The sequence below is a fragment of the Rhipicephalus sanguineus genome, chromosome 1, assembly GCF_013339695.2.
Source record: "Rhipicephalus sanguineus isolate Rsan-2018 chromosome 1, BIME_Rsan_1.4, whole genome shotgun sequence".
Classification (NCBI taxonomy): Eukaryota; Metazoa; Arthropoda; class Arachnida; order Ixodida; family Ixodidae; genus Rhipicephalus; species Rhipicephalus sanguineus.
In genome coordinates, this window is record NC_051176.1 from 338,108,680 (window position 1) to 338,135,466 (window position 26,787).

Genomic DNA, 26,787 nt, shown 5'->3' on the forward strand with positions numbered 1-26,787 from the left:
GCTGACGGACGGGCTCGAGAAATGGAGAACCACTGCGCATGGCACTGTTGTCGGATTTAGCCTAGCACCTTCCCTCGAGGATGTAGCTCAGTGGGAACCTTACTTTTGGTACAACCCTCGTATAAATGTATTCGCGTAGTATGCGTTCGGGTTTCTTTTGTCTTATTGGGCACTTATGTTTAGTTCCATGACATATTTTTATTTGTGTAGCTGTTTGTACTACAATTTGCTTAACTAATGTTTCCAAATGTTCTTGTAATATAAGAAGTATGTAATGATGCCGACTTCATCTCCATTTTTCCGTATTTTCACTTGCAACCCATTTCCCTCGATAAAGCTGCGGCGTTTGGGGGCATTCATAATAAATAAATAAATAAGTAGACGACGCGCGATTATGGTAATCGTTGCATTGACGGCGATCATGCCGCATGATTACTACTCGGAATAGTTAAATATCGCAATTAGCTCTTTTTAAGGGCACCGGCACACAGAGAAATGCACACAGACAGACAAAATGTTACAGAGGCACTGTCACGTCGGCTTTTTTGTAAACTTTGTGTCCCGGTACACTTCAAAATCTTCTCAACTTCACAGTGTTCATAAAACGTGCAAAAGACGAACACGAAAGGAGCACTTGCGATAGGACTGCTGCTGTCGCATATCGTCCTTTGGGCTTCGTCTTTTGGGCACTGTATGAACACTGTCAAGATCAACTAACTAGCCCAAATCAAAGTTGTTGCCGCTGAACATGTTCCAACGCTCCTCCTTCGATGTTTTCTTGCACGCTGCAAGCTCCCGAAGGCGCCGCCTTATTTCAAGGCTATCCCGAAAAGCAGCACTCTTTGTTTCATACATCATTCCCGGCGAGCTCACGGAGGCGGCCTTTTTGCAGTTTCACAATAAAAAACGTTCATTTTATCGAGGTTCTCATCACGCTTCCGCTCGCATTTCGAACGTCGAATTTTAAATGGAGGTTCCTCTATGCCTAAGCGATCCTAAGCTATCCCTCCTATACCGTCAAAAATTGCCTTGCAGTTCAATAATCTACCAACATGCAAGGAGTGTCAAGGTATGTGTTTTAACACGCAGATGACTGTAACAAAGTAATTTGTTTCTTTTTTTAGAAAGGCACAATGTGATTGTTAGCTAATCTTATCTTATGTTACTACTGTATTTGCTGTCAGAGCAGATTGGAAAACACGCTGTTTTTTGTCAGATAGTCGCTTGTATACTATATTAAATGCAAAGCAGCTTTTGCTCGGTGCTGTGTCTGGCGGTGGCGTCCGCGCTCCACTGCACATGCGCCTACTCTCTCTCCCACTCTCCTCCTTTACGCAGGTGCTTGGTCGCCTTCTCTCGGGCCTCAAACAATTTCGCCTCCATCGAAAATGCAGCCGCCGCTGCCGGGGAAGCGGAAAAAGAGTGCTCGTTCCCGCGATTCTTTTGGCCCCTTTGGCTGATTACTGCTATTCTTTACCGCGCTGTAACCAGACTGAATATTTCCAGGCTAAAGCCTTAGATTCCTCATCAAACGCAAAAATTGACCATTGGCATCCCGCGTCGGCGGCGTGAACGCGAGTCATGCAAAATCATCATGTGATGATGGCATCATGACATCACATATCGCCCAAAATTGTGACGTCATCATGATGTCACTGTGACGTCATGATTACGTCCCATATTGTGAGGCCACATGATGACGTGATCGCATGACATCGTCGCTTTGCACTGCCTCCGTAATCGGTGGATCGATCACGGTGGCTGTGCGAAAGCAGGTGAGGAGTACAAAACCTTGTAATGCCTCCGATCCTGGGGGCAGTGCAAAACCACGTTACGTCCAGAAAACATTCTGAGGGGGGAGGGAGAAACAATACATCGACTGAAGAAAATGAAGGAGATCGCTTTCACCTTCGAGTCGTCTTAGGCAAATTCATAAGGGACCCTGTGAGTTTTCTTAGTACACTGATCGCACCACGTCCTATTAGCAGTCGACCGTTGAGACTGATTGACACTATTTTGTCGCAAAGACATCTTAAGACTTTCCGATGCGAAAACTTCGTATTTATCTACGTTAGTATGATTACACCAACTATGCTCAGCGTACTTTAAGACAACCGTGAACGAGTCAGAAAACGCAGATTTATCAACGTATGGATTAAATATGCTGAACAAGAGAACGCGAGAAAACCTGGTAATATTTCATAGTTCTGTCGTGCATCCTCTTTTTCCTCGAGCTCCCAACAGTCTAATTGTCTTGACAAATTTCAAGTTCTTACAACGCGCTTACACAGCGGCAGCTGAAAACTTGGATCTAATGCAAGGTTGTTGCCTGTAACGATCACTTCACTTATTTCAATGACATCACACGTCGTTAATCATATCCTCAAAGCTCCGAACAACAGAACATAACCGACGGAGCAGGCTTCGCAACCGAACACACGCAGCATGCTGTATATAAGCATTGCGCAGCAATGCAGACACGGTAGCAGAAGCCTAAACGCTGCAGTGAGTGATCAAAAACGGGCCAGTAAGTCATCGTGAGTGCGTCAAGGTCATAGAACATTCACGATAAGCAGTTTTACGCCATAATACAGGCGTAAAAATTGATGGCTAGCAGACGACACCACAGAAGCAATCGACACTGAGCGTCCTCCTTACGGCAACTCCGCTTGATTTCGCAGAGCACTTTGCTTGAACATTCAGTGCAAATTGTTTTATGAACTTGCCCACTGATGTTTCAATAACTCGAGCAGGAGAGACCGGCCGGCAGCGTCGAGCAGCCTTCACTTAGCAAGCGCACGCGCGCAGAGCGGCACCCGAGTCCCCTCTCTGACGTCACACGCGAGAGAACACCACAGAGAGATCTCGAGGGGCGAATAGAGCGCACCACCCGTCACGTGTTGACACACCGTGGCAAGAACCGCATCTCATCTAAACGCTGCTCTTTCTTTATGCCAACTAACACCCAATAGGCGCAATGTTCTGTGTGACGCACATTCTTATGTACGATGGCTAGTGGCCGGATTTTTAGGCATTAAAAAAGCGCGTTTTAGGCACCGAAAATAGGAAGGCAAAACAACGTTTTAGGCCTCAAACATGCTAAATATAGGCACAATAAATTTTTACACAAATGCGAATAATTTCAAACGAAGGCGTGCGCGACCTGCATGTACGACAGGAAAAAAAATGTTGCGCCAACAGTTGAACACAGCCGTGCAATGGTCCTTTTTCCCGCACGGTTCGCAGAACACGGTATCTCCTTTTGTTGGTGAGTCAAGTCTCCACTGTCGAATCAACACCTCTCCTGGGTGTCTTTCTTTTCGGTATTACAGGGAAGGGCAGAGCAGGGACAGATAGCCAGAGCCTAAAAGACCAGATGGGAGGGATGCCTCCTACTGGCCAGGTCGAATCACGTGAGCCAATTTCTCTCCTGGCGGAGAGAAACAAAACCCGCGCGCTCATCACATTTTCCTTTCTTCTTTTGCTCTTCACTCTCCTTTCCCCTGACGGCTCTCCGCGGTGTCGCATTCGCCAACCACTCGCGTTTTGTCAGCGCGTCGGCGTATGCTGGCCGGCGCGTTCCACTTCACTGCTGCTAGCGGTTGTTTTCCAGGAGTTAGTTGAACTAGAGGACTAGGTTGAACCGCTTTAAGTTCCGAACAGTCATTGTTGCCAAACAATATGAATAACAGTCTCAAAGTGCGTCCGAAAGCGAAACTTCAGGCTAAATAGTGTTTATATAGGCGCCGATTTTCAAAATAGTCATTTATAGGTATTTGCAGGCATTTACGCAGGAACGCCAAAACAGGCATTTGTAGACAATATAATAACGCTATAAAAGCCCTCCTTAGCCTCTAATTCGTGCTCATTCATCAAAGTGGCGCGATAGGAGCGTGAGAAATAAGATAACCATTTGCCTAAAATCTGGTCTCTAATGAAGACCCTCCGAAGAGCGCGATTACGGGCCTCTTTGCGAAGAGAGGGCACCTGAGAAACTGGCAACTTCGCGCATCGCTTGTGCACTCTCCTTTGTGCGCACGGCTGTATGGTCTGGCTCAGCTGTTCACAGCAGCGCCTGCTTTCCGCTGTATGTGTTTTTTAAGGGGCGAAGCATCGTAGGGTCTCGGCGTGTCGGCGTGCATCGTCGTCTGCTGTCGGGACGGTTCATTTGCTTGAGCGCAAGAGAGGGTGCCACCGCCTGAGCGCTGGCCGTGTGGCGAGAGAGAGCGAACGGCGCGCGTTCACTATGGAAACGCTCTTTCTGCGATGAACGCTAAACTACCAGCTCACAAGCAACAAGAACGCGCTTTCGCCTGCGAGAGACTACGCCGACGCAGGCAGCGTCTGCAAGCGAATTTCATGATTAAAAAGCTGACTGCTCGCACTGCACAACCGTTCACCGGCCACCCCGTATATATAGGCACTAGATCTTGACCTGCAATATAGTGCCGGCGGGAGATTTCTCTTGTGAGTAGTTGAACAATAAAGATTCGCAGCGTGCACGTTAACTAAAAGCGGACTGCGGGTCTCTGTGTCTAATCTTTCTTCCGTCTCTCATTGCCCATTAGCAGTGATTTTGTTGTGGGAAACTCCGGCGAACACTGCATGCTTCTCCCCTCCACAGGTTCTTTCATAGAGGCGTAACCAAGCCGATGACTGGGGTGCTAGAACCTTTATTTCTTCACCAAACAGGGTGATTGATTACCTTTTCAAGTGTAGTAAGTGCTTCAGTCATACGAGTGCAATCTCCTTTGTCGTGGGGTGTGAATTTTCTCCCAAATTCTGTGGATTTGGTGCCAAGCTCAGGCAAAGGGTGCCTATATTTCTAAATGTTCATTTGGACAGCGAAGATATCATATTAGGGGATTGCCGCTTTAGATGAGGGGACGAAATGAAGTTTAAAAGAATAGAACTTTGGCTAGTAATGAGTGTGGATTCGGCAATCGATTTTGTTAGTCCAAAAGTAAGAGAGCGACAAACAAATTCACATGGAATGTCGTTATCAGACAGCATAGCGTAAAAGGCCAGTCAAATGTTGGAAAGTTGATTTCGCAGTATAGAAAGACGGATGTGCATAGATAAATTATTTCAGTGTAAAAAGGGCGATGTATAGTAGGGTTGTGAAAGATGCCCACGTAAGGCAGCAGCAAATACCAATTGGTATTTGGTACGGAGTTAGATGATGTTCAACTGAGGCGTATGTGTAAGAGAATAATAAGTTAATGCGCGTGCACGTTGGAGGCGATTTAGAGCACTGACAACGCAGCGCCTCGTGTGTCATGGTCTCCGTCGTTAGCAAAAGCAAGTTTAGTAAGAGATGAAAAAATTTTTCAACTAGTGATTGATCATCTTGTTTCGGTTATAAAGACAATATCGCTTAGGAACGAGAAAATTCGTTTGCAACACCTTTTGGTTTGACAGAGTGTGTGTTAGTAACAGGGAATGTAAAGAGAAGTGGGCGTTCCGCTAAATCCTTTAGAGAGCCCAATTTTGTTCCCAGTATTGAAAAGTTAATGTTCCACCGCAATGGAGAAGCAGCGAATGCGATAACAACAAATTGTCATGTTATTCGAAATAACGCTGGCAGCAAAGTCGTTTAGATCCGGTCTCGCGTAAATCTACAAAACGCTGGTGTAAGAGAATACCGCCGCTCCAGGGAGAGAAGCGGTTTTCGCACAGTCTCTTCGCGATGAGAGCACAGCACGTAGACGGGTATACGAGCCGCCTGCTGATGCCTGCCGAGATAACATTCGCGCCAGTGATCGCAAGCGCGCCCTTATAATTGAAGTTCACAATTGCTGCTCGAGCGACCCTCCTCCTCCCCTCGCGTCTCTTCATGCTCCTTCAAGACGGGCGGGACGTTTCCTCTCTGCTTGAGCAGCATTCGACGGCAGGCCTCGGACGCAGGTTCATGTTATCGCATGCACCTTCCGAGCGACGGACATGGGCCGGCTCGTTTCATCTCTGCTTCTGTCACGTTCGTCGCCCCCGCTCGCGCGCTTTTATCCACGCGTAGAACATACTATGCGCGGGGGGATGTTGTTGACCTGGTCTTTAAACGGAGCATCACGGCGACGCCGACGTTGACGACAAATGTCCGTCGCCAGTGTCTATATAATTACTGTGGCAATAAAGCAGCACATACAAGAGGACGGGTAATCAGAAAATACAGAAGTCCCGTCATCATTTCTGTTTCACAAGAATGAACGCAAACCAAGTAGACATGTTCTAGTTAGAAAGGTTACAACTTCTGCCTTTGTTAAGTTGCATACAAGGCGTTTCTGAGCAAGACGCACGCTTGACCAGTAGTGTTCACAGATGCCTAATCAAAACTGTGTAATTTACCTGCGCGAAAACGGCAGTGTTTTTTTTATATAAATCGCGAATGCTTAACAATGATGCTTCATTCTTGCCTTCTTTAAAAGCTGCTACCCGAACAGCCAGCTGAAAATATTATGTGTTAAAGGTTATACCCAGCCTAATTAAAGACCGCAAGTAATTTTTGCTATAATATCGCCGACTTTCCTTATCTCGTCGTTGAGGCGGTAAAAATGAGGTTACCTTTACGCGATTAATGTCTTTTCACCTTCGTCAGCTTATACTATTTTACAAGACACCTGAGCTGCTGAATAATGTGTCTCGTTAGTTTCATTACAGAATTTAACGCATGGCATTCACAACAGCTGCTGCCATCCTATTGAAACTACTAGCTTGGTGGATGCCGGAATCTGTGGTGCATAAAATGGAAATAATTGTGGTGGAAACAATAGTGGATTAGGTGGATAGACTAGTGTACGGGGTGAAAATGGTAGTGGATAAGCTGGAAACTGTGGTGGTTAGAATGGCTGACGATGACGAAAGCGGAAAAAATGGTGGCAGGTGGTGGTGGTGGTGGCTAGCTTCTTTTGGTGTTCGAAATGGCCAGTGATGGTGAAAGTGGAAAATGCTGGCTGATGGTGCCAATGCAATCATGTTTTGGTGAAGGGCTTGGTGAACAATCTGGATGACGGTGGCATAATGTAAACATCGAGTGCACATGGCAGTATGTGAAATCACTGTCATTTCTAATGTTTCCCTGTCGAATGTGGAGAAAAATATGTTTACAGTCCAAAGAAGACAGCGTCGATAATTACGCTTTCTAGCGCGCTTTTCTTTCTTTTTTTATTTATATGGCTTCTATCACCGCCTCAATAATTGTGGAGCGCACAGCAGCCGAGAATGCTTACATTTTGTGCACGTAATAATCTCAATTTCACATTCACAATGTGTTGCTGTGTCGTGATGTTTATAAGTCTAGAGGTGTTCGTGTGAACAGCGATAGTAAATTTGTTGCATCACCGCGTACTTGTCGATAATTAAATAAGCTCTGGCTTCACAACCCTTTCAAGCGCGAAGACCAGAAAACAGCCGCCACTTGATATCGCCACGCTATAGAAGAGCATCTCTGGCAATTCTGGCACACACACTTACCACAACTACACCTTAAGGTAACAGTGAAGAATCTTTTGAAGCTAAAATTTACAAACGTCAGCCTTCGGAAGTCACATGCACCAGGATGCGTCCCACCCAGTAAGACTTTTAGTGAAGGTTAGGCCTAGTGTACCGACAGAGTCCGTGTACATGTCATCGGCGCTTCTAGGTTTCAGGATGCACAATTCCGACGTGTACGAATAACTTTACAGCACAGCTTTGAAATCGGTTAGCCAAAATGAATAATTTTTCCTTGTGAACGGCATCCGCCCAAGAAACGATGAGCCGATGCGACGCGCGCTTTCAGCAAACGTCTCGAGGGAAGGACAGCCGCCTGTCGCATTCGCCGGCTCTTCTCCGATTCGCATGTGAGAACATGGACTTATCAGTAGGTACGCCTTATTGAAACAATATAATGCATATATATTCCGCGCATCACATTCATTTTTAGCAGATATGTTATGTAGTTCGAGCTATCGATAGAGCTATAAATTAGTGCGCTGGCGCGGCCGCGCCGTATTCGCAATGCCCACGAACTATAGGTGGCGCGCCGTGCTTTTCAAGATGGCGCCAGGAGGCGGGTAAACCCGTGTGTTAGCATAGGAACAGATATGACGTGCGGACGTGCGACCCGTGCTGCTTTCACCGGAATAAGTAATGAGCTGCGCTGAAAAGAATATGAGACTAAAATGCTTTCCCAAACCATGGAAAGTGCTGAGTACTCGTCACCTAATTATTTGCTGCGGCGTGAAAGGTTATATTTCAGCTCCGTTAGCGTGCATAACGATGCTTTGCGAAATCCTGTGCGTGCTACATAAAACTGCATGAACTAGAACTGACGTATGAGCTGAACGGCAGTCCGAGGTAGTACGTGCTGAGCCTGCCTGACGGATTTGCCGCAGTAGTAGGCCGCCAGCGAGTAGCGCCGTCGCTGCTGCACGGGACCACACGTTTAACGTGGTGATGGTTTGCAAACATCATACGCCGTCGTCATTACTTGCGCAGTCGGGAACGCGGAGGTACGTCTTCAACGGAACACAAGCATTTAACATCCCATTCAGTAGCGCTTGTGTCACCGCCATGCTGAGACTCTAGCCGTGTGCATGCAATTCACTTCACTCGCATGTTGCAGGTTCGATCAGCACGATCGAAACATGAATATCGAAAAGAATGCACACGTATGCTTTCGCAACGGCGAAGAAGTTAGCCGAGGGGCGTGCATTGCGGCCGTGACTGCACGTTCTATCGTTATAACCATTTCGCTTCGCTGGTCGAGCTCGAGCGTGTTCGCGGCATGCGGCGCTCCATAATATCCACAATAATTGATACATGCAATGCACAAGAAGAACTATGCTTTTTTTTTTGATCTCGCTCTAGGACATTATACATTAAATACAATCAAAGTGACTTACGAGCGTGAAAGAACATTAACGCACGAGGGGACGTGAAGTGCAACTCGCTCCTCGTGAGTTAGCAGCTGATCGTTCATCGTCGCTGTCACTCTCGGTGCTTGCACAGTCTTCAACGTCCAGTGAAAAATCCTAGTCCTCAAGATGGTTTCTTTCAACATCACTGCTGAAAGCAATCTGAAGAATTTCCTCCGCCGAACGACTTCGACCTCTCCGCGTCACCACGTTTACAATTTGAGAGGCGTCTGGGCGCGAAGAACACTCTGCTCTCAGACCGGTCAACAAGCAAATCGCTTGCAGTGTGCTGCCACCTACCAACAAACGTACAAAAACAAGCGGCGCAGCGCTGGCTATGAAATATGAAACCAACACACTGGCGAAGGACGGCGTGGAAAGCGTTCGCTCCACGAAAGGCGTCGAGCAGACGCGTTCTCGAATGATCGAAACGTCGCTCGCACGATTCGTAACAGCGCTTTGCTGACAAAGGATAGAGGTATCGCCAGATTGAGATCGCTCAGTTATACAAAAGCACATCGCGTGCCCGCGGGACCTCCCGCGTGCAGTGTTATGGGATTCATGCACTACAAGAAACACTGACCAATGCTATATACAAGCAAAACAGGGTGAGCTTCAACTGATTATGTCAGACGATAACATTTAACTAACCTACGTGGCTACAGAAAGCCTCGCGAAGCTGATAGTGTGTGTACGCTGTGAGCTATAGTATTGAAAGTGCGAGTTGCCACGTATTTTCACGAAAACTTCGCGTCTCGCAAGCACGAATCAGATTTCGTGTGTCACGGAGGGCCCGGTTTGTGCACTGATGCAGGAAACATGCAAAGTCGTAGTGTTCTTTTCTTGCCGACGCGTTAACACTGAGGCTAGCACAGCTGAACAAGGGAGCGACTGCGTAGTGCTGCCATTTTGTCGTCTACTAACCCTCCTCGAGAGGACGCTCCTGAATTCCGCTTGGCGGCGCAACAGTCTATGGGCATTGCGAATATCGTCGGTTGCGCGAGAAAACAACACAATACTCAATCAGTTGTACGCGCGCATTTATCGAATGACATCAGAGTCAACATAAAGCCTCTGTACGTGCCGAGCTTTGGAAAGAGCGAAAAATCACTATTAACTCGGCAGTAACAGCCGGTAAACTGCACCTGCTCCTCGGTCCACTTCATATTTTTTGAGAGTCAGGCTGTCGATTGTAAAAGAAGGGCCGTGTTCTTGCCAATATTGGCATGTCAGGCGTTACCGGCAGCATTTTGTTTGTGTTTAATAAAGATGCAAATTTTAGTAGGAGAGGAAGATCGCGTCTGTCTAGAGTGTGCGACATGCAAAGCTGACGCCAAACGGCGTGTCTATGTGTTGACTAGTCATTTTACGAATAGCGAAACGTGTTTCGGCGCTGGGGATCGAAAGGTGGGACGTTCGAATACTCGAGGCGGAAGCTTGTTTTTTTTTTTTTTTAATACGGCATTTTTTTCTTTTTCATTTGTACTGATGCTTTCTACATCGCCTTCTATGCTCATATGTATCTGTGGCAGGTAGGCACGATTGTTCTGACGTAGAGCCATATCGCGCTCCGTTATCCTCCAGCCTCCGTCATACGGCAGCATCCTATACACCAGATGCCACCATATCCAGCAATTAATCCGCCATACTGATGGATAGTGGAGTCCGCCACTCCATATGGTGGACATATATTCAATAGGGCAGTTTGGCATTCTTTGCACTACGACCAAACAGTATGGAGCACTTGTTTTACGAGGGTTCCAATGAAGGCTTGGTGGTCATGCCATTAAAATATATTACCGTGAAGCACAAAAGGGCACATCGACAAAGAAAGCAATATCAAGGAGTTTGTGTCTGTTGTACCTTCAACTACACTGGTCCCCGCGTTGTGCTACAGCATTCATTCTTTTATTGTACAGTGCAACAAAGTGACTTGCTGACTGTTTCAATGACCGTTTCAGTGACGGGCCAGGCACAGTGTAAGTAGCACACCGAGTCGTAAATACTACAAACAGTGTCTAAAAGCTATTCAGGCTCAACAAGCTGCGTGCCTTTACACTACGTCTACTGTTTAATGGCGCTGAAATGGAATTTGCCTTCAGATACAAAAGGCACGTCATGACGCATGCCATTATATTGGCAATGTCCATAGACTGTCGCGCTGCCAAGCGGAATTCAGGAGCGTCCTCTCGAGGAGGGTTAGTAGACGACAAAATGGCAGCACTACGCAGTCGCTCCCTTGTTCGGCTGTGCTAGCCTCAGTGTTAATGCGTGGGCAAGAAGGGAACATATTGACTTTGCATGTTCCCTGCATCAGTGAACAAACCGGGCCCTCCGTGACACGAGAAATCTGCTTCGTTCTTGCGAGACTCGAAGTTTTCGTGAAAATACGTGGCAACTCGCGCTTTCAATGCTCGCCCACAGCGTACGCATACTATCAGCTTCGCGAGGCTTTCTGTAGCCACGTAGGTTAGTTAAATGTTATCGTCTGACATATTCAGTTGACGCTCACCCTGTTTTACTTGCATATAGCATTGGTCAGTGTTTCTTGTAGTGCATGAATCCCATAACACTGTACGCGGGAGGTCGCGCGAGCTCGCGATGTGCTCTTGTATAACTGAGCGATCTCAAGATAGGGATACATTAAAATAGGGCCTAAATCCTTTCTCAGCAAAGCGCTGTTACGAATCGTGCGAGCGACGTTTCAGTCATTCGAGGACGCGTCTGCTCGACGCCTTTCGTGGAGCGAACGCTTTCCACGCCGTCCTTCGCCAGTGTGTTGGTTTCATAGCCAGCGCTGCGCCGCTTGTTTTTGTACGTTTCTTGATAGGTGGAAGCACACTGCAAGCGATTTGCTTGTTGACCCGTCTGAGGGCAAAATGTTCTCCGCACCTAGACGTCTCTCTAATTGTAAACGTGGTGACGCGGAGTGGTCGAAGTCGTTCGGCGGAGGAAATTCTTGAGATTGCTTTCAGCAGTGATGTTGAAAAAAGCCATCTCGACGGCGAGGATTTTTCACTGGACGTATAGAAGGCTGTGAAAGCACCGAGAGTGACAGCGACGATGAACGATCAGCTGCTAACTCACGAGGAGCGAGTTGCACTTCACGTCCCCTCGTGCGTTAATGTTCTTTCACGCTCGTAAGTCACTTTGATTGTATTTATTGTATAATATCCTTGAGCGAGATCAAAATAAAAGCATATTTCCTCTTGTGCATTGCATGTATCACAATTATTGTGGATATTATGGAGCACCGCATGCCGCTTACACGCTCGAGCTCGACCAGCGAAGCGAAATGGTTAGAGCGATGGAACGTGCAGTCACGGCCACAATCCACGCCTCTCGGCTAACTTCTTCGACGTTGCGAAAAGCATACGTGTGCATTCTTTTCCATATTCATGTTTTGATCGTGCTGCTCGAACCTGCAACATGCGAGTGAAGTGAATTGCACACGGCTAGAGTCTCGGCAAGGCTGTGACACAAGCGCTACTGAATATGGGATGTTAAATGCTTGTGTTCCGTTGAAGACGTACCTCCGCGTTCCCGACTGCGCAAGTAATGACGACGGCGTATTATGTTTGCAAACCATCACCACGTTAAACGTGCGGTCCCGTGCAGCAGCGATGGCGCTACTCGCTGGCGGCCTACTACTGCGGCAAATCCGTCAGGCAGGCTCGGTACGTACTACCTCGGAGTACCGTTCAGCTCATACGTCAATTCTAGTTCATGCGGTTTTATGTAGCACTCACAGGATTTCGCAAAGCATCATTATGCACAGTAACGGAGCTGAAATATAACCTTTCACCATGGAGGAAGGAAAAATAAGGAGAGGCCCTGACGTCACATTTGTGAAGCCTCCACATCGCAAACACCCGCATCGCCTCCTAGCGAAGGGGCCTCGAAACATTTCGCGATTTCCGCCGTGTCGTTCGCAAGCGCGTGCGCGATTCGAGCCTTTTTTTTTTCGCCGTGAGCGCGGCGCCGCGGCGCAGTCGATTCACGCATGCTGCTCCTTGTGTGTGTTCTTTAGGAAAGCGACGCAATGCCCAGCTGTTGCGTATGGTTGCGTATACCCGGTGCAAATCGCGTGCACTGCGGAAAGTACCGGGTGTCACTTTTCATGTGTACGTTCGCTACATTGCTGATCACTAATGCATGGTATTTGCATGCGAAGCTCTCGGATGTGCGCTCTGTTGCTTCTTACTCATTGTGTCAATTCAGAACACACGTGAACTTTTGTTTTTGCCGTCTGACGCGCCGTACATAACATGCGCCGAAGGCATCGTACGTTTTTAGAGGCTGTGTCGTTCAACGAAAGGGCAATAAACTTTTGCTGTTGTTATCGGACTACGTGATGTATGCATTGTGCGGTGTGCGCTCGCTGCGTGCTTGTTGTGTGCGTACTGGAATTACAAACTTTACGTACACGATCGCGTATTCAGTACAGCGGTGTCCTCTTTTCGACGTGAAGTTAGGTCAACTATAGGTTGGCGTTGCGCCGAATAGCTACTACGCTCACTCCATATACACGAACAAAGAACCGCTAATCCGGCAACAGATCGGGAAAACGGGCTAAGAGCAAGGAAAAGATCTAATGCCCAGCAGAACGCGTAAGTCACTGGTAGGTGAGTTCGAATACGATGATGCAGGGGCTGAACGTTTTTGATCACGGCACGTACCGGTATTCTGTACGGTTGCACAAAAACGCTCCACGAAGAATTTTAGCACGCAGCGCTCGGGCCTGCCACGCACGAACAGCCTGGCAAACGTCTGCTTGCAACATTTTACTGCGCGCGAACCGCACAATACGCGCTAAGTTTACGCCGGGACTACAAATCTGCGCAGAAGCTAACCACCGTGGAGATGCGGAGAGCACGCCGCGGGGCGTCTGCTGTTTTGTTTGCCCCATACCGGTTTGTTTGCCCCATAAATCTGAAGTCACTTCCGCCACACTTTTCGCAATGCATTGAAATACGATAGGGCCTCTCCTTAGTATTCCTTCCTCCATGCCTTTCACACCGCAGCAACTAATTAGGTGGCGAGTACTTTGCACTTTCCATGGTTTGGGAAAGTATTTTAGTCTCATATCCACTTCAGCGCAGCTCATGACTTCATCCGGTGAAAGTGGCACGGGCGGTACGTCCGCACGTCCTATCCGTATGCTAACAAATGGGTTGACCCTCCTCCTGGCGCCATCTTGAAAAGCACGGCGCGCCACCTATAGTTCGTGGGCATAGCGAATATACTCAGCCCAGTCTATTTATAGACATAGCGGAAGGCTTTCATCACAGGTCTTTGTGCCACGAGCTTTGGGTTATAAGTGGCCATGGTAAATATACGGACGTAATTTTTATTTGTTCTCTAACGACGATTATAGGTGCCTTTAAGTATTCTCGCTTGGACAACATGATCAATTTCTTCTTCTAACAAAATATCTATATAACCCTGAGAAAGCATCAATACCATAAGTGTTAACTTTACTTACTGCGGTACCATGAATTGTTGGTCGTTGCTGGAAAACGGAAAATACATATTAGGATTATGGCTGCAGAACCTTGACTATATATAGAGAGATACAAAGTACGGCAAGGAAGCATTCTTAGAACGGGACTTCTGATACTGCGCTAAAAGCCCAGAAAGGGGAGAATATGTTTTTTAAATGAAAACGCGCATAAAGTCGTCTCTTGTCACCACTACCTTCCTGCAGAAAAATTATTCCACAACTTTGAAACTAATGCTATCATTGGTTGGCAATGATTTAGCCAACCAATCTACGGTGACGACTCTATAGATTTGAGGTTGGTAACACCCGTTTCGACGTGGTGCACTATGTTTCCCTAGGCACGTAAGAAAAAATCGCATCGAAAACTCTGAAGTGCATTCGTTTAGGTGTGACGCATTCTAACTGATGTGTTAAGCACTTTAAGAAATTAACTTTCTTTGGACGAATATCCTTGCCCAGTTAACGAAAAATCACAGTTTCGCCGCAAGGGCGAAACGAAGAAAGGCCAGCACGAAGAAAGGCCAGCAGTTCGCTCTCTTAGAAAACACTGCTGCTGCAGAGAGTGGAGTGACCTTCGTGCGGTTATGGCTCCAACGCAAATATTACGATGAAAACACAACACGTGCGAAGCTAGGAGCCATCTGTTGAATCCCCTCCAGAGATAAGTGCGCGGGCACGGATACCAAGCCCTATAGGTCAAAAGGACCCGAGGCGATCAGCCCCACTCTGACGAAAGACGAGTGGTGCGACGCCTTAAGGCGGACATTGGCCACTTGCGCCGTCTCGCGGGTGATAGTGAACACGTTTCTTCCACGCTGAATCACCTGAAATAGCTGTCTACTACCAACCGTAAATGGTTTATACAGATATTTCACCGGTAGTACGCTGGCGGAAGCATGCGCGTGTGGTCCAGTGGCTTAAAGCGTCGCGCCGTGGAGATGCTCAGGCGGAACAATTGCGGCCATACAGGCCAGGCTAACCCTGCCTGCTGCGCCACCACCACCACCACCACCTCCATAGAGCGAGGCGTTTCAGGTGCGAATTCACGATTGCCGGCTTCAGAAACCTTTCCTTTGTGGGTTTCATACACACACACACACACACACACACACACACACACACACACACACACACACACACATATATATATATATATATATATATATATATATATATATATATATATATATTGTCATGAACGAGACACGGAGACAACAGCCATTGATGCGCCGGCTGTTCTTTCTCGTCGTCGTCTTCCTCTACTTCTTTCTAGCTGCCCGCGCACCCGAACATCGGCGTCGCTCTTTGTCATCACACTCTGCCATGCCTGCGAGCGCGCGGAACTGCCGACAGTGTTTCTGGTGGGCGGCTTTGGCTGCATTGCGGTGGCCGGTCTCGGCCACGCTGCGACTTCGTTGGTGGATCTGGTGGGAGACCCTGGCTAAATTGCGGTGGCCGTTCTCGGCCACACTGCGACGTCATATGAGCTGCAAAACATACTTCCGGCAGCTGGCTTTGGCTTTGTCGCGGAGCTAACGGCGGATGCCGCATGCCCGGGGAGGATGCCGGAACAGCATCCGAGGAGGCACCGTAGCTGGCAAGGTGTCTCGGTGCTTCTTTTCGGTTACGCCCCCATGATTGTCAATACCGGAAAAACTACAATAAAACGGAAAGGCGGGCTAGTTGGTTTGGCTGCATCATGATAATTTTGCGCACGCAACACGAGGACGCAAACAAAAAGTTCACATTGACAAGCGCAGTTGCGTGCGCAAAATTATGCTCAAAGTTGCGCGCGCAAAATTACCATTATGCCGGGAAAACGGTCAAGACATTCGTCAGGAATATTTTGTAGTTTTGGGGGAATTGAAATATTCTTTTCTACAGTCGAATTCTCCACGCTATCAATGGGGCGCTCGCTCTCCTTGTTTTCATCGACGCCCCACATCTCTGGAAGCGGTCTAGGTGACTCTTCGGGTGTGGTGGTTGTCAAGTCCAGCGCTGGTTTCTTCGTGATTGATATTCCGTCAGCAGGCAGTGGGAATAGCGACGGGGCAATTTTCTTGCGTTCGTCCGGGGAAACCTTCTCGCTGAGCGCCATTCTACACAGGCGTGTCCTGGAATCTTCCAGATGGGTGCCGGGTGTAAACGTCGTCGCCACTACATTCTTGGTCTAATTCAGAACAAGGTGGTCATCTGCGAATTCGGGCAATGAATGCGCTTGAAGTTGCGAATGATTTAGCTCATATGAATCTCCGCACACATTAGTAATGGTGGTCTTGGATTCGTCTGGCTTCTGGATTGGCAGCGTGCCGAGTACGAGAGGAGCCATCACGTCCAGGTCACCAAGGGAAAATGAGCTTGGGGCACGCGTTACCAACTGCTGTGTAGGGAATGTTGTCTCTACTTCTTGTCGTGGTGGGCCTATGCTAGACACCGGCGCAATGTCACAGCACCGCCTAAGTCCCGTGTTTGTATGAGGGCAGTGTGGGAAGCTTGCTCTCGATAAGCTGCACTGCGCAGTAACAGCCTCGATGTGGTGCCCCTTCAGAGCTCCATCCTCGGTAGCGACGACGTTGGAATGGGCGGTGGCAGTGAGGTCGTAGTCCATCATCCGCTCAAAGGCAGCGATGAGCCTGGGGCTCCACTCCACCCAGGTTTGCTGCCTCACGCCTTCGTATCTGTGCCACGCCGCGGCACCATTTCCAAGGCGGTCTATGTCCACCCGTCATTTCTGTTGGTCCATCCAGGCCTCGCGAGCTCCGAGAGCGTTGGTGGTGGCCACCCACTTGTCGGCGTCGTTCTGGAAGCCGTGAAACTCCGGTAATTCACGGAAAGCCGGCGATGGGGGACGGCATGCAGGCGAAAATCTGGAGTATGCCGACACCAAGCAGCCCAGTTGGTTTGATAGCTGCGTCAGGGTACACCGGAACTCTCAATGTTGCTCGGGTGAGCTGGCCTCAAGGTCTTATTAGGCGGCTACCAGGGGCGTAGCCAGGGGGGGGGGGGGGGCTTATGGGGCTTCAGCCCCCCCCCCCCCCCGAAATTTTTCGTGCTGTCTTTCACCGCCGACCAGGGGCGTCGCCCGGGGGGTGAGATTTACTGGGCTTCAGCCTCCCCGCCACCCCTTGAATTTTTTTTCGTTCTATTATACACCGCCGTCCGAAATAACCACCTTCACCGAAAACCAACCAGGATGTCGTCTAAAATGTTTTTTTTTAGCACGACAATACCATGGACAGTTAAAAGGTTCTGGATGGTGGCTTTTCTGCAAGATTTGTTTTCAACCATGCAATTTGTGAAACAGGGTATCACTCTTTTTCTTTTTTGAACAATACAAAGAAAATTGACTGTGGTCCGATTATTGCTATTTTACCTTACTTTCACGCAGCCGGCGTCTGCCATTGTGTCCTTCCTATCCTAGAAGCTCTACAAGGCGACGCAGGTTTAAGTACATTAATTTTTTAATGACTAACGTCCCCGGATCTAACATTTACTCTCCATGCAGTTACTTCTACAAGGCAACTTTTTAGTCTTCACAGATCACCTCGCCAGACGAATAGTCGGTCCGCTCACAGACTCCATGCGAATGATCTTTTATCCCCAGTTCAGATGAGCTGTAAATTCCCAGGGATTATTTTTCACATTTATTTAGCGCAAGGCGCGAGTACTTTTTTTCACGTGTTTTTTTCCGTGGTTACAAAAAATCGCGCGGAAAAGAACGCGCCAAAAAATATTTATCATTCCGTGCCTCACTGCTTTCGCTGTTAATGCGACAACTAAATACAAAAGTGACACAAAATGAAATGTTTTATTTTTCTATGTGCATATAAAAATTATTTTTTTCAGTAGACTCACTGTCAAATGTACGCGCGCAGTGATAAGAAAAGAAAAGAAAAACGTCCTTAAGAAAACAACCCTGGTGCCATGTCCAACCCATTGCTGAAAGGACACCACCCTCCGACCACCCTCGAGCCACTTCGCTGCTCCCGCCTCCGCGCAAAACGTTACACGTGGCACCACTTACGGGCTCGTTACCCCAACTCCCACTCCAGTGATTCTGCCGAACCAGACTGTAAAGCAAAGTGCGGAAATGGTTACCGCGGCGAAAGAATGTCAGTGCACAAACAATTATCAAAGGTGCCGACTGGGCGCCTGTAACTCCGCGACGTGTACCCGCTCCTCGCCGTTCACGCATTCTAGCTTCAAGGGCCTAGCCGCCGTCTGAGCCGCCTGATGCACGAAACACATGATGAATGCCTCCGGCGACCGCGCGGTGCGAAAAAGCAGACCACATTGTCTTGTACCTCCTTGGGTGGCGACCGCGAAGCGCGCGAACAGCAAACGGTGGGGCCGAACCAAGGCCGAACCGATGCGACACCTCGCCACCGCTGCGCCGGGGCCTGGAAGCGGCCCATTCATGCGCAGCCGGAAGGCATCGCTGGGCAATTAGGGATGTCATTACGACGGCGTTTCCAACCCTTCCAGCCACCGCCCGCGTGGAAGCGGGCTCCTTTGTCCTGGGTGCGACAAGGAACCAGATGGGCTCCCTCATCTCCGGAGCCCAAGTACTTTGCGGGGCGACGCGCAGGCACTTCGAAGCCTGCGGTCAGGGGCCATCTGGTCGCATCTGCTTTGACCAAAAGCCGCCCAAGTCGCGCTGCGCGCCGGAATGAACGCAGCACCCCGACCGCCGTGGCCTCCCAAGTTTTCCGCTCAAAGTAAACAAGAAAACAGCAACAATCGTGCGCCCAGTTCTGACGGCGGTCCTACAGACTGCTACCCAATTTAAGGCCGTGCAGGTCCTATTGTTAGGAAGTCGCACCAGCCGACGTGGTCGAGCACCCACTCGTGGTCCCAACGCCTACGCTACCCGAGTCGCAACAGCACCGACGCGAAGAGATTTGGCGCTTCAGTTGTGCGGTCATGTCGCAGAAAAGAATATCGTCCTTTTTTTCACCTGCGCCAAAGCGCCCAAGCCATGACACCGAAGCCAGCAAAGGTGCGCACATTATATTTTTGTACTATAACCCCAATTCCTTAGAGCACGTGAGCCTCTTCGATTTTCACGTATGAGCGCTATGGAAGGTGTTGGAAGATGGCTGGGCGTTGAGTAAGTGGTTAAACTTCAGCTGCACTGCTGAATTATGTGACGGACAGACAGAATGACAGACCAAAAATGTTTAAGTTCCCCAAGGAAGACCATCGTCTTTAAAACTCGAAGCGAACGAAAACAAAGGGGCTAGAAGGTGCGTGCCTTATCGCGCATCATGGCCCTGGGCAATTTCTCTTTCTTTCTGTGAACGTGCGACTTGCTTTCAGTGTGATCGCGAGCGCGCGCGCGGGCACATGGAGGCCTTCCGCGGCGGTTGCAGTAACTGTGCAGCCTACGCATCAGCCACCGACCTCCGAGTGTATTACGGATTCATGACGCAGTCATTTCGGTTTATGGCATCATTTGTCGATAGAATAGGGGACAAATTCTAGCTGACTGAGAATTAATCGTAAGTTACAGGCCGCGCGCTGGGTTTCCAGCGGGTCTGGGAAGGAAACGGAGGAGCTATAACGCCTCGCTCGCGTGTTCTGACTATGCTGAAAAGTTGTTGCAGGGCCCTTTTAAGCACACGCAGAAATAACATGAGGTTAGGAATGTGTTCCAATTTTTTCCCCAGCATGGGTAAGATAAATAGGGAAATAAGAAAACTTACCTTTAACGCCTCATTGCATATCTCATATAAGTGACTATCGTTCAAATTAAGGGAAATTATTTGTGGAACGAACGTCTTTTCGGGCTCACTTTCCCCACACTCGATAACCCAGTAGAATCAGCTACGGCAGCAAATTGCGGATTGTATTACCGAAGCGTTTTTCAGAACATTACTGGCGAATGTATTACGGCGTGAACTTATTTTTTTCTATTTCTTTTGTGTTAATTTTCTTTGCCCAGTCGTCTATTTCTACGCCCACGTGTAACCCTGTGTATTTCCCTCCTGCAATAATTTCTTACTTGTTTTCTTACTTGTTCTTGACAGTGCGCAGCATTCAAGAAGTGATTTGCAGCATATAATACAAATTGTCACTGGTAATACATGCTATTCATATACTTAGTCGTTCGAAACATTCGATGAAGAGGTTGCGCTGCAACGTGAGCCCCCCCCCCCCCCCCCCCCGAACAAAATTCCTGGCTACGCCACTGGCGGCAACATCTAACATGGCGTTGATGGCGTGCAACTTTGGCACGCGCAGGAAACAGCGCAGAGCTCGACGCTGTCAAGGCGCGGAGTCGCGAGTTAGTACGGGCAAGCTCGGCGGCGCTTTCAGGTGATTCGCACGCGGAGCCAACGGCGACGTCCGAGGTGTACGAGGAGGTGTACTGTGCGAGGTGTACTGTGCTCACTGTGGCAGGATTCTTTCTCAGAGGGGGCTTGGACAGCACCCCTCAGCAGCTCAGGTGCCGATGAAGTCCTGAGCGAGAGGTTGTCACCACGGGAAGCGTGAACAGCGTTCCCGAGAAACAGGAAGCCGCGCGCTGTCTTGGCGGCGCCGAGGTAAACCTGCCCTTTGGCCTCCGAGGAGGCCTGGACGCCGTTCTCGAATGGTGGCATAGGTCCTACCGGCAGTGGTAGAGTGCTGGTGTCCATGAGCGAGGAAGCGTGGACGGCGTTCCTTAGACGGAAAGACCCACACTGCCGATGACCCACGAAGACAGGTGGCTTCAGCCGGACGGATCAGGTTTCGTAGACTGCGCCATTGTCATGAACGAGACACGGAGACAGCACCCTTGTCTTGTCTTGTCGCCTAGATCTTGGCTCATACCCACAAGGGGGATTGGCCACACTGTACTTTATAATGGAAATGGTTTACACAACGCTTGCTAAAAAATAAAAAAGAGAGAAATTAGATAAGACAGCACCCGTACCTGGGCCGGCTGGTCGATTCGCGTCGTCGTTCTCCTCTGCTTCTTTCTAGCTGCCGGCGCGAACATCGAACATCGGCGACTTTCTTTGTCTCCACTATATATATATATATATATATATATATATATATATATATATATATATATATATATATATATATATATATATAGTAAAAACCTCGGTGATACGATCATGGCTCGTACGAATTTCGGGGTGATACGAATTTTTCTGCGGCCACGGCTACGGCGCATTAGCCTGCAATGTATTGCAGTACGGATGTTGCGAACCGATTTTCACCCTGCGACGTTTGATACGAACGTACGCTAGCGCGCAGGTACGAACAGGTGCTGCCCGCGCTGTCGGGGAAGGCACGGCAGTCTCGCTCGGGCGCTGGCATGCGCGCTGCGCGACCATCAACGGTGCGTCGTTGCCTCCGAGGTAGCGCGCGCGAATCTTGGAGGCCTTGATGCGTCTTCGCGTTTAGATTACAGATGACGTTGACGTCGCGTTCTTTTTTTTTCCCCCGACGCGTTGACGCGTGCTCCTGTGCTCGAGGCAGCAGCGTGTTTGCACTGTGTTAACACGTGTCTGCCACGTCGATGCAAGACATGTCCACGCAATCAGACGTTCTATGAAACAAGACGAACTTCGGCTGCGGGTCCGTCATGAAGTCCCATGAAAAGTGAACGAAGACCCCAAGAGATGAAACGGACGGTCTTGGCGAAGGAGCTAGTCCTCGCAACACACGCGCACACCTGCCAATTCTCCAATTTGCACGGGAGACTCCCAAAGTGTGAGCAGTGTGAGCAAACCTCTCTATTGTGCGGGCATGGCCGTAAATCTCCCGAAAAGCACTCCCAACACCACCGCGATAAGAAAATAACAGTATCAAAGGACAGCGATTCTAAAATATTCTTTCCTTCATCTGTCGCGTGCAAAGCTCTTCTTAAGTGACTTTCGCCGCAGTACTCTGGGTCATGCAGAAAAGCGTAGCAAGATTAAGAGGGGGCTACAAGCGGTCACGGGTCACAACACATCTGGTTCATTAATTGCACACGCGTACATGAGCCGTATATTTACGAGTACAAGTATGATCGTTGACGTCTAAAAACTTTACTGGCAATCATTCATAGCTGTTCATGACGTCACTGCGGCCCTGAGAAACACTGAATCAAAACGTATGCCAACTTTCTTTTGTCGCATAGTAATTTTCCATGTTTTCTGGTGATAAGAATTTGGGATGATACGAATGTTCTTGGTCCCCCCGTGAGATTCGTGTCACCGAGGTATTACTGTATACATATATATATATATATATATATATATATATATATATATATATATATATATATATATATATATATATCCACGCGGAATATTTTTTTCTACGAAGTAATAATGATGTTGTGAATCTTCTATAACTATGTATGAGGATTACCATTTCAATGTGTATTGTGTATGCCCTGTTGTAGCACATTACCCGTGAAGTGTCATATTGTCATGTTGTTTACGGTGGTGCTGTTACCACTCCGGCTTTTAACAGCGAAGCTGTCCTTAGTCGCGGCTTTCAGGCTCAGGGCTGTGGTAGCGCTGACCACGTGGCCTCCCAGTGTGGCGAGAGTGAGGCTCGATAGGAAGGGGAAAGCTACGTGTGCTGCGAGAGGCGAGGGCGGAGGATGTCGAGGTGTGAACTTCCGAGAAACGCGCCAAGATGGGCTGACAGTGAGGCGCAGTGGAGTGTAAAATAGCGTGTCAGTGTCAGTGGTAAGGAGTTCGCGCTTTCAAAAAATGGCGAACATTTCGCATTCTCCCGATGATGAAGCCTCCCGACGTTCGCAATGTTCGCGCAAGAGAGGCCGAAGCTAAGCGCCAGCGAATGGAAGACTTGAAAAACATAGAAGTACGATATCGCCTGATCAAGGACGGGCATAAGCTGCACTGTTCGGACAGTGTTTGCGAAGTGGAGCTGGCTGGATTTTTTTAGACTTATTATTTGTTATTTCTGTTGCTTTTTTTCTGGGGCTGTGAAATAGCCAAGCTATTTTACACACGGCTTTTTTTCACAGTATATACTTTCTGCACAACAGAACGAAAAGTAAACTTGACTTGAACGGCACAGCCGCGCCGATGGCACAACAGAAACCCGCCGAGAGTGTCCATACAGTGCCCATCGCAACGAAACAGTACAGATACATCACAGCAGCACAGAGTGCAGCTACTCCTGAAGCAATTCTGAGGTCGAAACGCCCGCGTTACTGCCCCTTGGAATTCAAACCACGAGCGATGTTGCTCCTTGAAGGCAAGTGTAATGTTTCGGACAGAGAATTCATTGCATAGTATAGATGTAGAGTGAAGCAGCGGACGGTCAAGTTGCGTCTATCATCATATCACCTTTTACATGAAAACTAGCAATCGAGAAGCTAAGCAATTCAGAGACACCAAACTAACGGAAATGGTGTAGAGGGATAATATAAATGGGAAAAGATTTCAATCCTAGCTTCGTCATACGAGCTACACTCCTCAAAAACAAGCGTAAAATATCAATTACGTTTTAGTCCTAAATGGCTCTTGTAGAAATAGTGACTGCGTTTTTTTTTATTATTGCGATAGCAATTATATGGACAGTCTCGGCTGGATTTTGCCGTCGCCGTCACCGTCATGCACCGTATATGTATAAGTATGTATATATATATATAAAAGCCCCAAAGAAAAATAACTCAGAAAAACGCTTCCGAAGCGCGGAATCGAACCAGGGACCTCTTGTTCCGAAGCGAGTGGCGCTATCCACTACGCCACGAAACGCAGATCCTCCACGTAGCTAACGGCGAGCGTTATATACATACCCTTTACCGCTGGACGGACTCACAGACGGCAGGCGATAATAAGCTTTCTTCATTACCAGCGAGATGGCGCAAACAGCGCGACGGGCGCATTTAAAAGTCGTCGTCGAGCTCGCTCGCTTCTTATATTTGCGCAGCGAGATCATTGCCCTTCCATTGTCTGCTCGCGCGGTTTTCTCGCGGTGGGGGGAAGAGGAATGTTTCACGCTTTCACCGTGATGTCCGCGCTCATGTTACCGAGCGTACGAAAGTCACTCGAGCTGAAGGGACGCCGCTAAACGAACAAACAGAAGATGAGCGCAAACTATCAAGTGTCACAGCTCGACAGTTGAAGCATGCTAGTTTCCTTCGCTGCTTCGGCCGCCTTTGCAACAGGAACGCTGTTCAAACTGAGAGTATCCATTGGCGAGCCTCACTTCGTATAGCATTAATTTCTTGCTTTCGCATTCATTGCTTCGCCCTTGCGGCGAAACTGTGACTTTTATCAAAGCGTTTTTTGCATCATAACTTGTGTTTATAGAGTAATTTTCTCAATTTTTGCCTAAACAACGTACATTTAGATGGCCTGCAAAATGACGAGTTGACCTTAAAAAGAAAAAAAACAGTCACAGTTTCGCCGCAAGGGCGAAGCAATGTATGCGATAGCAAGAAATTGGAATGTCACACGAAGAACGACAGCCAGCTCGATACTTGCAGCGCGCCGGTGAAGCAAAAAGTACACCCGAAATGAATGCACCGGTATACACAAGTGTAGTAAGAAGGTGTTATTAAGAAGCGAAAACGAAAGTGAAGAAGACGACGGAGTGCGCGCGAGAGAGGCCAACGTGAAGCGCGTGAGCTTCAGAACGGCGACGACAGAGCGTGCGTGGCCAGCGATCGAGCAAGAAGCAGCTCGTTCGATCCGCGAGCTGGGGGGCCATCAGACCAGCCGGGACGAGCCTGGCGGTTCCTGTAGCGAACGGGTGTCCCAGGCGAGGCCTTGCGGCGTGTTCCTGCGGTGGACGTGCGAGCGGGCCAGACCAAGTTACTGATGGTGTGCCAGATGGTGTGTCCGAGACCAGCTAGCTACCGAGTCGGGCCATGGTGATGAGGCTGCTGGGGTCCAGCACTACCGACTTCTGAGGGCGTGGTCCTGGCGCCACGTATTCCGGTCCGGCACTACCGAATGCTGAGAGTGGACTCGGTGCTACTCCGGGTGCATCGTGGTCCGGTGCAGGCCTGAGCGAGCAGCTCGGGATCTGGGTCTGACACGTCGACGGCTCGTCGTGCCTCTCCTGCTGCGAGCGTGCGTCAGCTACGCGGTCTTCGGTGCCGTGAGTGACGTCTACGGAACGATAGACTCCGTACTAGGCAGAACGCGCGGATACACGCGTAGACGTATAGGACTGCTAGGACTGAGGCTTTAGGGAAGAGTACTTGTGTATGTTAGTGTCCAGCAAGTGTATGTGTATGTATTTGTCTTTTGATGAGTGTTGTGTATAAATGTTTTCTTGTCCTTGACTCTGTCTGTGTCTGAGGGCCCACGAACCCATCGTGAAATTGGCGAGCCTGCCAGGATCAATCCTGCCCAGTCACTTATTATCGGTTGTTGCGGAGATGGATTGGGACAAGATATTAACTATCATTCGTGAGCGAAAGCTGAACAAAGAACAGGGCTTAGAGTTCATCGAAGAAGAAAGAGCACGCATTCAGAAAGAGCGGGAGCACGCGAAAAGAGAGCACAGTGCCAAACTTGAGGCAAGACGCGTCGAAATGCAAGCAATCTATGCTAGGATAAAGCAGGCACTAGAACATCAAATAAGATCGGCACAGGCCACGGAGTGCATTAGACCGAATGAAAGAATGCCCACAGAGGTTTCATCGACAGACATTAGTGTGCCAGATTTGGGGTCTGCGCTTCAGTTGAGAAAGTGAGGTAGTGAGCACAAGAGTTGTGTAAATGACAGCAGTCTTTTAGGCACTGAACACAGGGACGATGACTTACATGTTGTATACAGCTGCAGCAAGGCGACGCTTAGCGAAGAGGACGCGAATGTAGCAGAACAGTGCGTGGAGGAAGTGAACGCGACCCATACCGGTAGCAAGGAGATAGAGAGTAGCTGTTCGCTGATAGGCATGCATATTGGGGGAAAAGGCACGACGCATTCGCGAGAGATCATTTCAGAGGGTGCTAGAATGAATTATGTGCTTCAGATGCACGGTGTCAAACGTGGAAAACTAAAACAAAATGAGACAGCACGAAAGACAAAAATCGCTTCAAGAGCGCTCAATATAGATCCCAATCATCTGGATGAAAGTAGAGTGGGCCAAAGAACTAGTGATGGAAATAGAGTTAGGACGCTTCCTGGGAAAGCTGTTCAGAAGAGGCGTCTGGTGAGTAGAAATAGTGGCATCAGCTGTACTGAGCGTCTGAGACGTTGGGTAGCGAGTAGACGCAGGAAGAAGCTGAAAAAGTTGCGAAATGTGAAAAGGCACAAATTTAAAGGTGGAGTCGTAAATTTGTGGACACCCATAAAGAAAGCGAGATCTCGTGAGTGGGAGGAGTTCTAAATCGAGCAAATGTGTAGTTTTCTTTGTAGTAGAGCAAAACTGCTATGAGCATTGAACTTGCGAACATTTGTACAGTCAGATAATTT

General features: G+C 48.6%; 1 protein-coding gene across 3 annotated transcripts in view; it reads right to left on the reverse strand.

Annotated features, from left to right (window-relative positions):
* LOC119379591 (uncharacterized) overlaps positions 1-26,787 on the reverse strand; it is a 184,632-nt gene that overhangs the window by 134,710 nt on the left and 23,135 nt on the right. For 2 of the 3 annotated variants that reach the window (XM_049412028.1, XM_037648897.1), the window contains one exon: positions 14,380-14,406. In XM_049412028.1, the coding sequence (XP_049267985.1) occupies positions 14,380-14,406 (27 nt within the window). Of the gene's footprint in view, positions 1-14,379; positions 14,407-24,154; positions 24,231-26,787 lie in introns of those variants that run through there. The other variant, XM_049412027.1, reaches the window with a different exon arrangement.